Source organism: Hyperolius riggenbachi, chromosome 2 (assembly GCF_040937935.1).
Source record: "Hyperolius riggenbachi isolate aHypRig1 chromosome 2, aHypRig1.pri, whole genome shotgun sequence".
Lineage (NCBI taxonomy): Eukaryota > Metazoa > Chordata > Amphibia > Anura > Hyperoliidae > Hyperolius > Hyperolius riggenbachi.
In genome coordinates this window covers 373,655,691-373,674,873 of record NC_090647.1, presented here as the reverse complement: position 1 = coordinate 373,674,873, position 19,183 = coordinate 373,655,691, and the positions used below count along the sequence as shown (strand labels likewise).

The 19,183-nt window shown below is 43.4% G+C and overlaps 1 protein-coding gene across 4 annotated transcripts in view; it reads left to right on the top strand.

Annotated features, from left to right (window-relative positions):
* Window positions 1-17,587, top strand: part of CTTNBP2NL (CTTNBP2 N-terminal like) — a 117,151-nt gene extending 99,564 nt beyond the window's left edge. For all 4 annotated transcript variants that reach the window (XM_068265578.1, XM_068265579.1, XM_068265580.1 and 1 more), the window contains 2 exons: window positions 12,452-12,559; window positions 15,928-17,587. In XM_068265578.1, coding sequence (XP_068121679.1) covers window positions 12,452-12,559; window positions 15,928-17,385 — 1,566 coding nt within the window. In that variant the 3' untranslated portion in view covers window positions 17,386-17,587. The remainder of the gene's footprint in view (window positions 1-12,451; window positions 12,560-15,927) is intronic.
* The last annotated feature ends 1,596 nt before the right edge of the window (window positions 17,588-19,183 follow it).

Genomic DNA, 19,183 nt, shown 5'->3' with positions numbered 1-19,183 from the left:
CAAGCAAAGTGGAGAACAGAATGCAGGTAATTGATCAGGAAATATATGAACACCGGCTCTGCTTACCGGTAACTGGGAAACAGTTGAGCAAAGCTCTTCCGCGGCAGCAAGTGCACTCAGGGCATCGTTGGTTCCGGATGTGGATGGAGCGTGCCAGCTTATATAATCATATATCGCATAATTTTGCATTTTTTTAAAATCCGTATTTATTATTTGAAATTTTGTGTGCTTATTTGTATTTTTTTTTTCCTGTCCTGAGTTGTTACAAGACCAAAAATGTCTAGATGTGAATTTGATAGGCCCAATTTGTATTATGCTTATTTAGTATTTTATATAGCACTGACATCTTCTGCAACACTGTACAGAGTAGATATTGAGCTTTCACTTAACTGTCCCTCAGAGGGGCTCACAATCTAATCCCAACCATAATCCTATGTCTATGTATGTATCGTGTAGTGTATGTATCATAGTCTAGAGATAATTTAGGGGGGAGAATCCAATTAACTTATCTGTATGTTTTTGGGATGTGGGAGGAAATGGAGTGTCTGGGGGAAAACCCACACAGACATGGGGAGAACATACAAGCTCCATGCAGATAGTTCTCTGGCTTGGATTCAAACCGCGGACCCATCGCTGCAAGGCAAGAGTGCTAACCACTACGCCACCATGCTGCCAGATTCCAGGCTTCATTAAATTGGCACACAAGCTGGAATTATTTGCATTCCATTGCGCATCTTTTTCTTAATATGAAATCCCACTGCCTGTCAGCTACTTTCTTGCGCCGGCTGTTGACAGGCACCTCCATGGAGACACATGAGACTGGACATGTTGCGGTTTTCTGCCGCTCAAGCTATGACACTCATGGTGATACAACTGCTATCATGCCTGGCAGCAGGCGGGGACGCTAAACTGCCAGACAAGCGCAGAGTACAGCCTCCCATCTGAATGAGGCCTTACTCAGTTTGTATAGGGATGAAGCATAAACTATTCTTTCTCTGTACTGATAGTTAAATCCGCAGGAAGAGCAAATACCAAATGCTGGCTATTCTGTAAACTAGTGCAAAAACATTTTAAAACACTGATACATGTTTAAAACAAACCTTTGAGAGCAAAAATTAACTTTAAAAGGAACCTTAACTGAGAGGGGTATGGATGTTTCCTTTTAAATACCAGTTGCCTGGCAGCCCAGCTGATCTCTTTGGACGTAGTAGTGGCTGAATCACACACCTGAAAAGAGCATGCAGCTAATCCAGTCTGACTCCAGTCAGAGCACCTGACCTGCATGCTTGTGAGGGGCTGTGGCTAAAAGCATTAGAGACACAGGATAAACAGGAGAGTCAGGCAACTGGTATTATTTTAAAAGGAAAAATCCATATCCTGCTCAATTTAGGTTCCCTTTAACTATTTAAGGACCGAGCTAATTGAAATCTACGCCCTGCTTTGGTAGCCTAGGTGGCAGGGCGTAGATTTCAATTAGCCGCCGCTGCACGTTTCCACCATTCCCCGCCGTTCAAACCTGACGAGTCTCGCCGCATCTCACAGGCTCTGCCTGTCCATGACAGCAGAGCCATGTGAGCCGGTCAGGAGCAGTTTCATTGGCTCCTGGCCGTGTCTATCAATGTAAGCCGCTCCCATTGGCTTACATTGATAGACACGGTCAGGAGCCAATGAAAGCGGCTCCTGATCGGCTCACACTCATATAGAAATGTCCTGGGGGCACTGGCGAGTGGCGGTTGCGGCGGGTATGTGCGGCGATTCGCCAGTATTTCGTCAGGATTCCGCATTCCTGTACCAACGGTTTCTGGTCCTTAAGGGGGCTGAGACCGCTGGTACTTAAGTGGTTAAGGTGCTTCAAGTACTATGTATAACATTCACTACCAGTATAATTTAGACATATCTATCAGAAGCAATGCACATAAGTAGAACAAGAAAATGAGCATGCCATGCTTTTGTTGGGCTCGATCAAGCAGCGCAGTTTAATGAGGCGCACAAGCTTAGCGCACGCTATACTGCGGTAGTGCAGCATAGTGTGCCCTGGTAATTTACAAGCGCTGCTTGTAACGGCCGCTCCATTGAACGCTCCCTGAGCCCCAGCGTGTCTAGTAGCTTTTGCTTGACAGGCAGCTGATTGGGCCACTCAACGTGCGGGAATCATGTCCTATAAAGCCACTGGACTTGCCGGGGCTCAAGGTGGGTTTAGTGGCGCACCTGTAAGTTATAAGGAGTGTGCATAAGTTACTACAAGCCCATAGTTGCTAATTATACTTGTGGTAGAGGCTATGGTGCCATGACTGTTAGTGCCAATAAAAGAAATAAGAGGTCCAAATTGGTTAGTCCCAATACAGATACACTCTATTTACAAAGGATGCCATGCTGATCATCACTTTTCTGACATCTCCATTTTTACTTTAACCCCCTTGGCATTATGATTCTTTCTGGATTTTATGGTCTAAAAGCGGTGCAAATGTTTTGCACCCTTTTAGACCCTAAAACCTGGAAAAAATCATGCTGCCAGGGAGATCTGCAGCAGTTCTACAATCGCTCACCTCCTTGGCTCCAGCACTGCTATTATGCCTCCATCCTCCGGGTGGCGCTGCAACGCTAAAGTGAAATTGCCAGCTGTCATCATGACGACAGCCGGCGATCTCACCTGGAGGAAGCAGAGCCCCGGAGGCGAGGAAGAAGAATGGCGGCCAGCATCGGCATCCCCCGGGAGGTATGCACAAATACCTGCTGCCCGCTATACTATGCACACCGCGTCTGGGGGCTACCCCGAGGTAGGCTGGGATTATCGCTCTTAGCTGCGGTTTTCCGCCCCGACTCTTACTCGGGATTACCGACAAGGAGGTTAATGAATCCCCTAAAAACATTTGAACAAGTTGCAATCCAACTACTAACATTTACATTTGGTTACAGCAACATATTTTTAAAAAGATGGGACGGTTGCCATTTTGTGAAATTCTCTTTTTTAAGACTCTCTGAACAGTTGGGAATTGAGGATACCTGTGGTTTTAAAAGTGATATATTGTCCCATTCTTCCATTGGGCATGATACAGTACTTTAGCTTCTCAACAGTTTTTGGTCTCCTTTGTTGTATTTTTCAATTGGTGATGCATAAAGTGTTTTTTTTTTCAAATAACCCTCCAGGACAGGTGCTACATATGAGATCTGGCCCCGCCCCCAACAGGAAACACAAAGAACTAGCTCTCTATAAGTTCCACCTCTAATCTCTACCTTCCAGTTCTTTGTGTTTCCTGTTCCGGGGAACACCTAGCTCTCTCGGCTAGGAAAGGTGGTCAGCAGCCAGGCAGTGCTGAGGCCATCCAGAACTAGTAGGTAGCCCTGTCCTGCGGGATAGTGGGGGTTACCTTTTTCATCCACCAGCGGTGGAGTCCTTGGTGATGTCCGGGCAGGTGCTGTGGTAGCTGAGGTGGGCATCGGAGGCAGCGGAGGCCATACGCCTGACGGAAGAGGTAAGCACCAAGCGGAGGCGGAATGGTGGCCTCGGGTGAGAGCGGAGTGCAGGGCAGTGTGTCCAGGCGGAGGCAAGGGACGTGAACGCTGGAGAGGAGGCACTTCCGCCCTTACGGTGACGTCATGTCCGGGGACATCACTTCTGGTTCCGGGTCGGGCGGCTGCTTAGATGCCGCGGCGTCCATCCTCACATGTGGCGGCAGCGTTGGAGGAGATGGACGCAAAACAGAGGTCGGCAGATCAGGTAAGTGTGGGCAAGGTCGGAGGACAGGCGCCCGTCTGATCTGCGAGGTCTGATATGGCACCATTATTTTCATGCCGCAGTCTGAAATGCATGTCTGCATATGTGTGTCATTGTTTGCATGGGACTGCAGTTGGCATTAAGACTAACTTATAGCTAAATATATCGGATATTCAGGAAAGTTATGTGGCATTATGTTTCCTGATATCAAGCATATCAAATGGTGTCAGTTATTGTTAAATTGTGTAGTATTCTGTTTTTTTACAGATGAGATAACTAAAATCTCTGCTTGGGGTATCTATTCAATAGTTACGAACGTCGGTAAGCGGAGATGGTTAATGCTAGTTTTCATAGCTAATAATACTTTGTTATATATATGGACAGTATTCTGTGGTGTGTTCATCTACTGTTATGTATACTGAAATGATGTACAAAGATATAAGCTGATGGCTTTATTTTGTATGTTTTTAGGATGCTATGGAGTCTGATAGCTCAGAAAGGCCCAGGAGTTGCATTCTGTGTAACAAACCTTTAGAACTACACTGGCCAAAAGCATCCTGTCAGAAGTGTATTTCTAGCATTATTAATGAAGATAACACAGCTTCATGCAAGGATTTCATGTTTACTATGCGTCAAGAGATGATTGACGTTTAAAGCATTCAGAGAAAGTTTACCGTCCACATCGGCACAGGGTCTCCCAGTGCAGACAGTTAAACCTAAAAAGGCTTTAAATCACCCTCGGTGATTTATTTATTCTTCAGACGAGGAGCTGGAGAGTCAGCCTGACAAGGGGGAACCAAACTCTAGGTCCTCTGAAGAATTGTCAGAGCAGGAAGAAGCAGGTGACAGTTGTAAATCTTCCAAATTCAAATTTGCTGCAGAAGAAACAGAGGAGTTGTTAAAAGCAATCTATTCAACCCTTGACATACCTCAGAAAACTACATCAAAAAAATCTTTGCATGATAAGTTATACACAGGGATGGAACCCACAGATCAACTTTGTTTTCCCTTCCATAGTACGATGAAAAATTTGATTACCTTACAGTGCAAGGACCCGGATAAGAGACTATTTGTTTCAAAAGGGTTTAAAAGGAGATTCCCATTTACGGAGGAGGACGCCAGGCTATGGGACTCATGTCCCAAGCTGGATGCGGCCTTCAGTCAAGTTGATAGAGACAACGAACTAGCGTTCGAGGATTTAGGTCGGCTTAAGGATCCAGGGGATAAAAAAGTTGAGTTTGCCCTTAAAAAGGCTTGGTCAGCCTCTGCAACCAACTTTAAGCCAGCCGCTGCCACGACTTGTGTATCTCGCACTATGTCGGTCTGGTTGGAGAGGTTAAAGAAATTAGTTGATGAAGACGCACCTAAAAAAGATATCCTAGAGGCGATTGAGGTAATTGAGGGAGGAAATGACTGTCATTGATGCTGCTTCAGAGTCATTAAGAGTAACGGCAAGATCAACAGCTTTAATTAATAATGCCCGTAGGAATTTGTGGTTAAAGACCTGGGAGGGCAGTCAGGCGTCAAAAACCAGAGCTTATAATATACCTTTTTCAGGAGACTTATTGTTTGGTCCTCAGCTGCAGGAGGTGTTGGAGCGGACAGCAAGTAAAAAGACGACTTTTCCTAAGAAAAAGTTTGAACCAAGGAAGAAGCCGTATTTTCATAGGAGACAAGTTCAGGGAAAAGATCAGCAGAGGCGTAAGCCCTGGTCAGGTAACAAGGTTTTCACCAAGAGAAATCCCTTGTTTAGATCTACAGAGAATAAAGACAAACCATGACGCCAGCAGAGTGGGAGGAAGACTAAGGCAGTTTCTATTAAGTTGGAAGAAAATGACAAAAAACAAGTTTATTCTAGACTTAATCGAAAATGGATACAAGATCCAGTTTGCAAAACCTCCTCCCAAAAGATTTATAATAACACAGGCCCCAAAAATTCCAGAAGAAAGGGAGGCCATGTTGCAGATAGTACAGGATATGCTGATACGGGATGTAGTAGGCAAGGTTCCTTTAGCCCAACGAGGCCAAGGATTCTATTCAAGAATCTTTTTGGTAAAGAAGCCCACGGGCAAATATCGATTGATACTAAACCTCAAGCCTTTAAATCCCTTCATAAAGTACGAGAGATTCCGAATGGAGACAGTATTTACAATGCGGAACCTTCTTTCTCCAGAGTGTTTTATGATCAATATCGATCTAACAGATGCCTACTGGCATATCCCAATAAGGGAAGAATCTCACGCTTTCCTTCGGTTCAGCATAGGGACAAGTTCAGGCCTAGAGCATTTTCAGTTCCGCTGTCTCCCATTCGGAATCTCTTCGGCACCCCGAATTTTTAAGAAGGTTATGGCAGAGATTGTGGGTGCTCTTCATCTGGAAGGCATCCTAATAGTGCCGTATCTAGACTATTTATTAGTGGTGGCCGACAGTATCCAAAAATTGGAGGAACACAAGAATACAGTGATACAACTTCTGGAACAGACAGGATGGTTAGTAAATTTACAGAAATCATACCTGGTTCCGGTACAGGAGATCCAGTTTCTGGGGTTCAAAATAGACTGTGTCCCAGAGATTGTTTCTTCCTCTGGACAAGATAGTAAAGGTCCAGACAATGGTGCAGGAATGTCAGATAGGGAGAGTCATGACTATCAGACAAGTGATGAGGTTAATAGGTTTTTTAACCTCTACAGCTCCGGCAGTATATTGGGCACTGAAACATATAAGACAGCTACAACAGTGGCTTCTTCAGAATTGGAAAGGTAGTCAGGCAGCTCTAGACCAGACTATATCCTTGCCAACAACAGTAAAACAGTCATTGAACTGGTGGATTCAAAAGGACAATATTTTTGGAGATGTCCGGTGACGTTTACGTTTTACGTTTTTGGAGATGTCCGGTGACAAAGATACTGACAACAGACACCAGCCCCCTTGCGTTCAACAAAAGGGGACAGGAGAAAGCAGAGGGAAGCCTCAATAGGATCCTGAGGCTTCCCTTACTGCAGCTAGGTATCTCTTCTTGTACCAGAGCTTCAACTTTTTAAGTAACTCTTAACTCTGCTTACTCATTAACGCTAAACCAGAAGACAGTCAGATGTTAGGCAAGTAGGGGTTTTGCACAAATCATACGTACTATATGTATATGAAATAGGAACAAAACAATGTAGATGTTATCACGTCTCATTTTATTTCCTTGCTTTTGCTGGACATAAATATTTAGACACTGGATTTGAAATAAAGGCCGGAAAAAAGTCTAATGATTACAGTCATCAGGTACAGATGCTGCCAAAAGTGCATTGTTAAAGGGACGTTGCAACTAACTTTAGTTGCTGAAAAATAAATGGAAATGTTCCTTCAATGTCACCTTGCTATAAACTTTATAAAAGACCTCAGTAGAGCCTACCTCACCCCAGGTAACAAATATAATGTACCATGAGAATGCTTCATTGTTGATTAAACTTGATCAAATCAATCAGATGTGATTGAGTTTGCCACTCTAACCGCTGAAGACTAAATGTATTTTGGGTCAGTGCTTAAGACTATGCTTATATCGCCATAATAACAGCTTCCTATTGCTGCTTTGCTCCTACAATAGACTGGCTATTTGCTACAAATGGGGGCAAAAGTCTACTATGTCCTTGCAGTCTGATTAAACCCCTTGTGGAATCCATACACGTACAACCCAGATTGCTCGTGCTAAATGGTATTAGCCTTTCTGAGCACTCTGGTAGTATGAATGGGGATCCCATGCATGACTGAGCAGGTTGGTGTGTAACTGCACAGTCAGCTGTGGTGTTAAATAAGTGTTGTTGTGGCTGGGTTTGTTGTTTTATGGGGGAGTTCTGTTCTTATAAGTATTTGGAGGGCAGTTACCTTATTACTACCAAGAATATCTGAATCTTGTAAGTGACATTGAGCTATAAGACATCAAGAATAGTGTGTGCGGGGTCACCATGGCGCACGGCATTTCGGATAAGGTATCCTTCTTCAAGACAGCTCCAGTACACACTCATCTGATCTACTACTTCCCTGTGACTCCAGGGGTGATCACAGCGGTGGCAACAAGATTCTACAGTATTTTTCGCCATATAAGACGCACTTTTTCTTCCCCAAAACAGGGGGGTGGGGGGAAATTGGGTGCGTCTTATATGCCAAATGCACGGAATGTTGCAGAGTGCGCAGGGAAGCGCTTACTCATCTTGCCGCCATGCTCCTCTTCCCCTCGCTTCAGCCGCGTTCCTTTTCACCTCCTCAGGCACATTTCTCTAATGCCACCTCCGCCGGGAGGTCCTCTGCTCCTGTGAAGGGGAAAAAAGAAAAGCATTAGTGGCATTGTCCCCCTCTCCTGCCGCGATCCGCTCGGCACTGCCATTCGGGGAAAGCCGTCACCGCCCCCTCTGCTGATACACGGCAGGGGTTCATCCTCCTGTCTTCCTACTTCCTGTTTACATCACTTGCAGCCGCATCATGCGTAACCCCAGCCGCAGTGCGCTCGGGCTACCCATGACGCGGCTGCACGTGATGGAAACAGGAAGTAAGACGACAGGAGGATGAACACCTGGCGTGTATCAGCCGAGGGGGCGGCGGTGGATTTCCATTAGTGGCAGCGCCGAGCGGATCGTGGCAGGAGAGGGGGACAATGCCACAAATGCTTTTCTTTTTTCCCCTTCACAGGAGCAGAGGACCTCCCGGCGGAGGTGGCGTCCGAGAAATGTGCCTGAGGAGGTGAAGAGGATCGCGGCTGAAGCGAGGGGAAGAGGAGCGTGGCGGCAGGAATTGGTGTAGTATTGATGTTATTGTAGTGCAGCTTAGTGTTAGTATAGTACAGTGTAGTGTAGTGAAGTTGTGTGTTGCCAGTGCATTGTAGTTTAGTGTAGTAAAATGTATTGCAGTGGTGTGTTGTGTTAGTGCAGTGAAGTGTATTAATGTGTTGTGGTAGTGTAGTAGTGTATTGTATTGCTGTGTAGCTTAGTTGTTAGGGCAGCCGGGATTAGTGTAGTGTAGATACAGTAGCTTCTAGGCAGTTTTAGGGGATAAAAGGTCCATAAGATGCCCCTGCAGTGTAGACGCACCTAGGTTTAGTTTATTTATTTTCTTTATTTTTGCCCTCTAAAGCAAGGTGCGTCTTATATGCCGGAGCGTCTTATATGCCGAAAAATATGGTGATTCTAGTGACATTGAGCTAGACTCCCTTACTTTTTTGTAGTGATATAGCATGTGACAATTAGGGAGTCCACTCCCCACATTGGTGGATTAGTCACTATTAAGTGATCTAGTGTTCATTGTTGATATATTTTGTATCCAACTCATAGGTACGAAGTGTGATGCTACTACAATAAAGAGATTGAAAGCCTTGTAAAACGATATAAATGCTTAAAGGACAACTGAAGTGAGAGGGATATGGAGGCTGCCATATTTATTTCCATCTAAGCAATGCCAGTTGCCAGGCCCTCCTGCTGATCCTCTGCCTCTAATACTATTAGCCATAGCCCCTGAATAAGCATGCAGCAGATCAGGTGTTTCTGACAATGTCAGATCTGAAAAGACTAGCTGCATGCTTGTTTCTGGTGTTATTCAGATACTACTGCAAAGAAATAGACCAGCAGGTCTGCCAGGCAACTGGTATTGATTAAAAGGAAATAAATATGGCAGCCTCTGTATACCTCTTACTTCAGTTCCCCTTTAAACAAAGCAGGTGATTGTGTGGAGAAATATTCAGAAGATACAGGAACCCTTATTTCATTCACCTTTTTCTCTTGATTTTTCACATAGGGGATGTTGGCGCTTCTGACCAATAAAATGCCCTTTTAGCCATCAGCATGCAAGAACATACTCAGAATAATTTTGACAGTACTTTTCTCCTACTTTTGGGTACTTTTTCAGTTGCAGAGTAATGATTTTTTTTTCTTCTAAACAGTTCTAACCAGCGGGAGGACTGTTGCATAACAATATTCTTAATTCCTAATTCATAGGGCTATTTATTGTGAATTTCTAGAACTGGACTACAGTTAAGTAAAGTGCAAATCTATTCCTAAACTGCCACATATTAAGACGTGCTTAATAGCACTTCTACACAGCTTGTGCAGTGCAGGCTAGGGATGATTTGTGAAGTGCTCCTTCACCCTGCTGCCAGGTGTCCCGTGAAGCGGTTCTGTGGTTAACCCTTCCAGTACTGGGCATTGATGCAATACAACAGATGTATAGGTTACCTCAAACAGCAATTTCCCTCACACACTGCACTGTCTGAGAAACCTTCCTAACCCCTCCTATTCCTAACAGTTTAAGAAGGAAACTGCACTATTTAGTGATTTCTTAAGATGTCTGAGACAGTTACTGATTTCTAAAAACCTAACAATATTTTGCCTTCGACACTCTTGATAAATGTCCCCCACTGTTTCTCAAACCTCTCCTCGTGACTCCCCAGCATTGCATGTTTTGCAGGCAACCTCACCTATGCACAGGTGGGGTAATTACAGTGTCTGCTAGGTGAATTCTTGTAGCTGAGACACTAAGTATCTGACCTGTGCAAAGGTGAGGTTTCCTGCAAAACATTCACCGTTGGGGAGTCACGAGGACAGGTTGTAAAAACACTGTTCTAGGAGCAAACTTAAGAAAAAAAAGAGAATTGGATTGGGTCCAGAGTGTCTGAAATAGAATGTTCCCTTCAGGGATGTCAAACCGGTTGTTTGAGGGCCGAGATACTCACGCATTTCTGACACAGCTCAAATTAATTGAAATTTTCCTTGATCAGGAAAGGTGTGGGCCATCAGGTTGAACACATTCCTCTTTCTCATTCCATCCTAAACACTGGCATAGATCTGGCCCTCCAGGCCTGTAGTTTGACACCTGTGCCTTACGTGATTAAACTAAAATGGCTGTTACTTTCCAGAGGACCATTGTACTGTATATTGCAGCCCAGTGGATGGCATAGCTTTATTAGTAATGGTAAATGTTTGACAGCAAACATCTTCTTTTGTAAAAGTTCCACAAGGTTGTAATTCTCCTGGAATCTGTATCGTCTTCTTAAAGCAAACATGAAGTGAACATAAACTGATGACATTCATAATTATCTATAGTGCTATAAGACATACCATATATACTCGCATAGAAGCCGAATTTTTGGGTCCAAAAAAAGTGGCCCTATAGTGGTGGTGTCGGCTTCTATGCGAGTCACCAATTTGATGTGTATGGGTCATTGTATCTACTGACCTGTTCTGTGCCTCTGGATGTGTGCCGGACGACACTGATGCTGAGCGGGCTTGCGGGGGATAGAAGATCAGATCGGTTCCTGCCCTGAATTGGATCGGATGGCCGGAGGTGAGCCGATTTTGCAGGGACTGCTTTGCAATAGGTGCTGGCGTCTGCCCTGTCGCAACATGCGTTCCTTCATGTTGGTTCGTATGACCGGTGGAGAGCGCTTCTGATGGCGGAAGTGCGGGTGGCCGGCGAGGTGTGCAGCGTTGATGCCAGTGCCCTCTTTCATCTACGCTGCTAAAGGGCGTTCTAGGGATGACACATGGATAAACAGGGCACTGACGTCACTGTTGCACGCTGTGTACTACACAGCCCGCCAGCCATCCGAACTTCCGCTGTCAAATGCACTTTCTTCTGGCCATCTGAACCAACATGCAGGGAATCATGTTGCGACTTGGAAGGGGCCTGCATCCATTTTACAGCTGCCCCTGCAAGATCAACTGCCGTCCGGCAATCCGATCCACTTCAGGGTAGGCACCAGGAACTGATCTGATCCTCTGTCCCCTGCAAACCTGCTCAGCACCAGTGTCATATCATTGCTGCACTCCACATGCTTCCAGAGGAACAGAAAGGTCAGTAGATACACTGACACATGCAGCAGCCCCTGCTAGATCTGCTCCCCTCTGTCCATACCAGTTACAGTGGGGGTCCTGGTGGCTCTTCTCAGCACATTTCTGGTAAGGGTCATCCCTCTTGGCACTATTTAGTTTGGGGTTGTGACTATTCCAGTCAGTCTTCAATCAGAAACATCTGATCTGCATACGCTTGTTCAGGGTCTATGGCTAAAAATATTAGAGGAAGAGGATCAGCAGGATGGCCAGGCAATTTGCATTGTAATAATAAATAATGAAGCATCCATATCCTTCTCACTTCGTGTGTTTGAAGGAAGTACTTTTATTTTCTAGGTGATTTTTTTACAATCAAAACTACAACCACAACATTATATGGCTTGTTGTTTTTCTAGTTATTCATGTGCACCATTTATAGCATCTCAGTCTTATTTTTAGTTTTGCTGATCCGAAATGGCATTGGTCAAGTCTGTACCAGAAATGCCCAGTTTTATACTTAATATTTTTACTTTATACTTTTAATAAGTTAAAAGGGTAATTTAAAGTAACAAAGTAAATATTAACTGTTTAGTTGCAAGAAATGTAGGCTTAGGCAAATCTAGTGTTAAAATATACTCTTTTGCATAGTCAAGATGTAAAAAGTAGATGGGGAAAGTCATTTCAGCCTTACGTTAATTAGGGACAACTTATTTTAACCACTTCACAACTGAGGGGTTTTAGTGTGTTACTTGCTTGGAGCTGGGAATGTATTTTATGGTGATATGAAAAAATTATCCAATGATAAAACTTAGGTAAATGGAAAACTTTTCTAAGTGGTAGAGGGACTTTAAATATTTGTTTTATGTTATATGTAAACTGAAAACTCAGGACATGCTGATTGGCTACTGTAACTTTATTGATGTCTGATCTTGTATAGGTCATTCTGGATTTGGAAGAAGAGAGGAGGCGACATGCTCAGGATGCTGCAGATGGGGATGATGTAACATATATGTTAGAGAAAGAGCGAGAGAGGCTAGCTCAACAGGTAGATATTCAGAAACTGTTGTAAATTATTTTATTGAAACCTAATAACTTACCGTATATACTCGCATACAAGCCGAATTTTTGACCCCCAAAAAGGGGGCCAAAAGTTGGGGGGTCGGCTTGTATGCTAGTCGTGGGTGGTGGTGGTCCGTGGTGCCGCCCTCCGCTCCCTCCCTCCGCATAGTATAGTGCCCAGTATAGCTAGTATAGTGCCCAGTATAGCCAGTATAGTGCACAGTATAGCGATTTTCACCCCCCTGCCCGCTCCCTCCCTCCGCGGCCGCCGCTGCTATTACCTGTTCAGCCGGCGGCCGCTTCCTCTAATCCAGGTGCCCCTCTTGCTCTGCTCTCCATCATGTCTATCAGTGCATCACAGCAGCGCGCCCGGCGCTGCTGCTGTGACGAGGCAGGAGAGAGTGGTTCCCCTGGTAACGGCGATGTGCATCGCCGTTACCAGGGGAACCGCTCTCTCCTGCCTCATCACAGCAGCAGCGCCGGGCGCGCTGCTGTGATACACTGATACGCATGATGGAGAGCAGAGCGAGAGGGGCACCCGGATTAGAGGAAGCGGCCGCCGGCTGAACAGGTAGAAGTAGCGGCGGCAGAGAGGGAGCGGGGGGGGGGGGGGGTCGCTATACTGGGCACTATACTGGGCACTTTACTGGCTATACTGGGCACTTTACTAGCTATACTGGGCACTTTACTAGCTATACTGGGCACTATACTAGCTATACTGGGTGCTATACTGGGCACTATACTGGCTATACTGGGCACTATACTAGCTATACTGGGCGCTATGCTGGGCGCTATGCTGGCTATGCTGGGCGCTATGCTGGGCACTATGCTGGCTATGCTGGGCACTATGCTGGCTATGCTGGGCACTATACTGGCTCTACTGGGGTACTACCTACCAATACTGGGGCACTATACTAGCTATACTGGTGCACTACCTACCCAGACTGGGCACGATACTAGCTATACTGGGCACTTTACTAACTATACTGGGGCACTACCTACCCATACTGGGCACTATACTAGCTATACTGAGGCACTACCTACCCATACTGGGCACTATACTAGCTATACTGGGACACACTGGGGGGGGGGATCACGCGGCCTGCACCAATCCAGCATTTCCTACCCCCGGCTTATATGGGGGTCAATCATTTTTCCCTGTTTTTTTAGGTAAAAGTTGGGGGTCGGCTTATATGCGAGTATATACGGTATTAACCTTCCTGGCGGTAAGCCCGAGCTGAGCTCGGGCTATGCCGCCGGAAGGCACCGCCCAGGCCTCGCTGGGCCGATTTGCATAATTTTTTTTTTTTTTTTTTTTTTGCTACACGCAGCTAGCACTTTGCTAGCTGCGTGTGCAATCCGATCGCCGCCGATTCCCACCGATTCACCGCTAACCGTCACGTCGCAGCCCCCCCCTCCCCCCCCCCCCCCCCCATAGACCCTGTGCGTTGCCTGGCCAATCAGTGCCAGGCAGCGCTGTGGGGTGGATCGGGGTCCCCTTTGACGTCGACGACGGGGGAAGCCCTCCAGGAGATCCCGTTCTTTGAACAGGATCTCCTGATCACCGGAGGCGATCGGAGGGGCTGGGGGGATGCCGCTGAGCATATCCTGTAGCGAGACAAGGTCTCGCTACATAAAAAAAATAAAAAAAAACCAAAAAAAAAAACCTGCTTTGCTGCCCCCTGGCGGATTTTCATAAACCGCCAGGAGGGTTAAACAAGTGAGTTGATTGATCCAGATTTCCTGCTTCCAGGAAAAATCTTCTTTTTAGTTTTTAATAGAGAAAAAACTACTTTTTAATTTTGAATGAAACTCCTGAAGCGATTTCAGTAGTTAATTTGGTACTTATCCGTTAGCCGGGCGCATCCTCTAGGTGGCGACAAAACTCCACCAGAGTTGCATCTTTCCCTACTATCCATGTCGGCCTGGAGGGGGAATAGTAATTAGCACCACCTGCCAGATGCGCCCGGCTAACGGATAAGTACCGTTAATTTTTGTCACTCTGTTCTTCTAGTTCAGCAGATCCCAGGCATTTACTTTAAAGGGTCACTATGGCGAAAAATTGTTAAATTTAAAACCTGTGCAAACCTAGACAAATAAGTATGTTTTTTTCCAGAGTAAAATGAGCCATACATTACTTTTCTTATATGTTGCTGTAACTTATAGTAGGTAGTAGGAATCTGACAGAAGCGACAGGTTTTAGACTAGTCTATCTCTTCATAGGGGATTCTCAGCAAGGCTTTTAATCTTTATAAAAAGATATTCCCTAAAAAGGATTTAAACAATGATGCTGGCTAGCTTACCTGCTCGCTACACAGTTTTTTTTGGCAGTTGGACAGAGCAACTTCCATTCACTAAGTGCTTTTGAAAATAAATCCCCCATGAAGAGATGGACTAGTCCAAAATCTGTCGCTTCTGTCAGATGCGCAGCCAACCCAGCTCAGGGAAAAGATGATTGGCTTTGTTTTTAATTTTTATTTTTTTACAGATCGCCATGGTATTCCCTTAAAGCAAACAACATCCATATCAGTTTACCCTCTACCCAAACCTGAAGTCTGTACTGGGCCAAGTGCACAGCAGTAGATAAGGGCTTGTTCACACCTAGGGCGTTTTACGGTTTTTATAAGCGCCTGCAATTTTCTAAATCACCCTAAAAGCACTTATTCCCACTGATTCCCTATGAGAGTGTTTACATCTGAGTAGTTCTTTTCTGATCCGCTCATCACAGCGCTGCTTGTACCATTTTTGGGGCGGTTTCCATAAAATGGCAGGTATATGGAAATCACAAAACTCTTGAAAAAGCGCTTGGTATAGCTATTTCCCCAGCGCTTTTAAGAATTAATACATTGTATTTATTCTTTTCCGGGTCAAAGAGTTCACTTCCTGAACCGTGTCAGGAAGTGGAAAAACAAATCGCTCTGCTAAAGCGCTTTACAAATAAACGAATCGCGCAGGTAAGCGCCGGGAGAGGAAAAAAACATTCATAAAATGGCATCAGCGATTTTGATTTTAGATGTGAACAAAGCTGATTATCTTAAGTTTTACATCTAAAGCCTTTACCCAGCTGTACCTTGTTAGACTACCACATGCACCATATGTGCTCAGTGACAAAAAGAGGATCAAGCACACCCTTGGCTGCCATGGTCATTGGAATTTAACCTGGTAAATCCCTTTAAATATGATTAAAATATTATATTCTTTGCCATCAGAGGGTTTAATATTCTTAGGTTGACTGTTTTTGTAAAGTTGTCGCAGAGAAAGGTCTTTATCGGGATGTTTAATAAAGAATGCTTGATGTTTTGACAGAATTAATTTTGTTAATCTGTTTCATTTGTGTTTATGGATACTTTTCAGTTGGAATTTGAAAAATCACAAGTGAAAAAGCTTGAAAAGGAACAGAAGAAACTTTCTGCTCAACTGGATGAAGAGAAAGCTAGACACAAGAAATTGTCTTCAGTTTTAATGAAAGAATGCACAAAAGCGAACAACAGGGCAGTGGAGGAAGGACAGAAGGTTGAAGATGTTAATCTAAAGCTGGAAAAAATGAAGAGCAAGGTTGTTCAGCTTGAAGAAGAGCTTGCCCAAGAGCAGAAACGAAGTCTGCAGATGGAAGCCCAGGTGGAAAAACAGCTTTCAGAGTTCGACATTGAAAGGGAACAGCTTAGAGCCAAATTGAATAGAGAAGAAAATCGCACCAAGGCTTTGAAAGAAGAGCTTGAGTCATTGAAGAAAACCTTAAAAGACCTAAATACACCTAACGAAATCAAAGAGTCAGATATCACAGCCAACACTCACTGCATATCTACAGCTGTACTTACAGAGAAACCAGAGCTTGCATCAGTGTCATGCCAGACAGAGAGCAATCAACATGAAAAATGTAATGTTGATGGCCCAGCCAAAGCCCATATTTCTATCTCTACACCTAGTAAAATCCCACAACCATTTTCAAAATTAAATGGGCACTCAAGCACAAGTCAAAACAGTGAACATAGCTTAAAGTTGAACGTGGGGGATAGCATGAAGGACAAGGTGTCAAATCCTGACAATTTATCTGAAAATGGAAGCTCACCTGTCAGAGTGGAGTCTCCTCTACATATGATAGGTTTTGCTTCTTCCAGTGGAGCTTCTTCCTCTCCCAACAGCACAGCTGCCTCCTCATTAACATCTTCCCCCTGCTCTTCGCCTGTTCTATCAAGGCGTCTCATAGGAAGCGCTGGTAGCCCAGGATATCAATCATCATACCAAGTTGGCATCAACCAGAGATTTCATGCTGCACGTCACAAATTTCAGTCTCAAGCGGAGCAAGATCAACATGTTTCTGGACTGCAGAGTCCTCCTCCTAGGGATTTGTCTCCTACTCTGGCTGATAATTCTGCTGCCAAGCAGCTTGCACGCAATACTGTCACTCAGGTGTTGTCTCGTTTCACCAGCCAACAAACATCCAGCAAGCCTGTAACTCCCAATAGCTCACCATTTGGCACAGATTACAGAACCCTTGCCAGTGCCTCCAACCAGAAGAGTGACGGTAGCCATTCTCCAAACCCTCTGAAAGTCTCTGGTCCCATTAGTCCTGTATCTCCTGGTATAAAATCACCTACCATTTCTAGGGTGGAAAGAGGAAACCCTCCACCAATTCCGCCAAAGAAACCAGGCCTAGCCCAGTCCCCAGCATCTCCTGTTCAACCAACCAAAGCTTCCAGCCAACCCTCATCTCTGGCAGCTTCAGGGGATATGTCTAGTAACCACTGCTCTAATAATGGCATTATTACAAATGGGAAGGAAATAGAAGTAATGTTGCCATTTGGTAGCTAGTTCTACTGTAACATTCCACAGACTTTTAAGCACTCTGACTTATCATTTGATGTCTAAATGGTATATACAGTCATGAAGATCAAATTTATCTTATTTATTTAGATAGTAGAGGAAATGTTGTTAGTATATGTAGCATCTATTTTCTTTAACATCCTCTTTGTATTTCATTTGCAGACTCTTTCAAAATTATTAGTAGCATAAAGTACACAATTTTAGTCTTAATTATTTGTATGTCAATGAAAAACAGTTCTGCAATTCCCTTTTACAAATTTGATAATCAATTCCAAAAAGGTGAAACAAGGAATGTGTTCTTGTTTTTTACCAGACGTTTTTAAATATTTTTAACAATATAAATGAATGTTTACTTCAATGATTTAAAACATATGAGTGAAAATTACTGACTGGATAGAATCTTAATTATTAGGCTTTTCTTTTTATTACTAAGCCATGTTATCCATGCGCATGATGCACTTATGCCAAGGTTTAGTAAACATCTCCAGCTTTACCCTTTAATATACAGACATTGTTTAATGATTGGGAAATGGAGGAACTTTAATCAGTGTCCACAAGATGGCAGCATAGACCAAGAAATGGAACCTGGAAAACTTCATGCCATATATTGTTAATGCCAACACAAGTTCAAGATCCCGATAGGCTTTTTAGTTGAAACTATTTCACATTATTAATGCCACGCACGAGGAAAAGTAGAAAATTATTCCTTACATTAGATTATTATGGAAAACAACAAAAAATGTTACCTGCAGGAAAAAAGAAAAAAAAGCTTGATTTAACATTTTATCCTGACCTTTTGAATGTTGCCTTGGAAGGAATCAGCAGACTGCATAACCCAATCAAAAATGTATTAATGTTAAATATTGTATAGTAAGGCATTTTTTTTTCTTTGGAGTTCTTTTAGTCTCCAGTTTACCTAAATTTCTCCTTGTCACTAACCGTATTGTTCACTCAGTATGAAATCAAAGTGCAAGTGTGAGGGAAAAGATTGTCTATGCCAAAAGAACAAGGATTGTGTACTTACAATTGAGGGTAAAAGCATGACTTAATACCAGTTGGAGTTACATTTTGCATTGTAATTTTAAGACCTTTTGAAAAAAAAAAAAAAAATATATATATATATATATATATATATATATATATATATGTATATGTATGTATGTATATGTATATGTATATATATGTATATGTATATATATGTATATATATATATATATATATATATATATATATATATATATATATATATATATATATATATATATATATATATATATATATATATATATATATATATATATATATATATCTCTATCATTAATGATGGTAGATTTGCCTAACCCTTCCTCAAATATTTTTGCCAAACTTACTATTCAAGCAGAAAATGGCTTACAGCTCCATCAGTTTGTAATAACTAAGGGAATTTCATGTGGGACAAAGTAGTATATGACAAATGCATTAGACATGCCCAAGCACTTGGCCTCACCAGCCAGCAGACTTCTAATTTGCAGACAACCTGAGTTGAACGTTTAGAATTCCTATGCACAACTGTGTTCTTAACTGTCAATCCTGATACAATCAGCTAAAATTGTTCAATTTGCATGGGGAATAGGTATGAAGTATCTGCAATCATGATACATTAATGTTAAAAGCCATTACAGCCAAATCCATTTGTTTAATGCTAATCTTCCAATGGAATGGCATTTATGAAAACTGAATATTGTATTATTTCTGCATACTTCTTAAGCACTGCCAGTTATTTTCACAAATCCAAGCCATGTTCTGT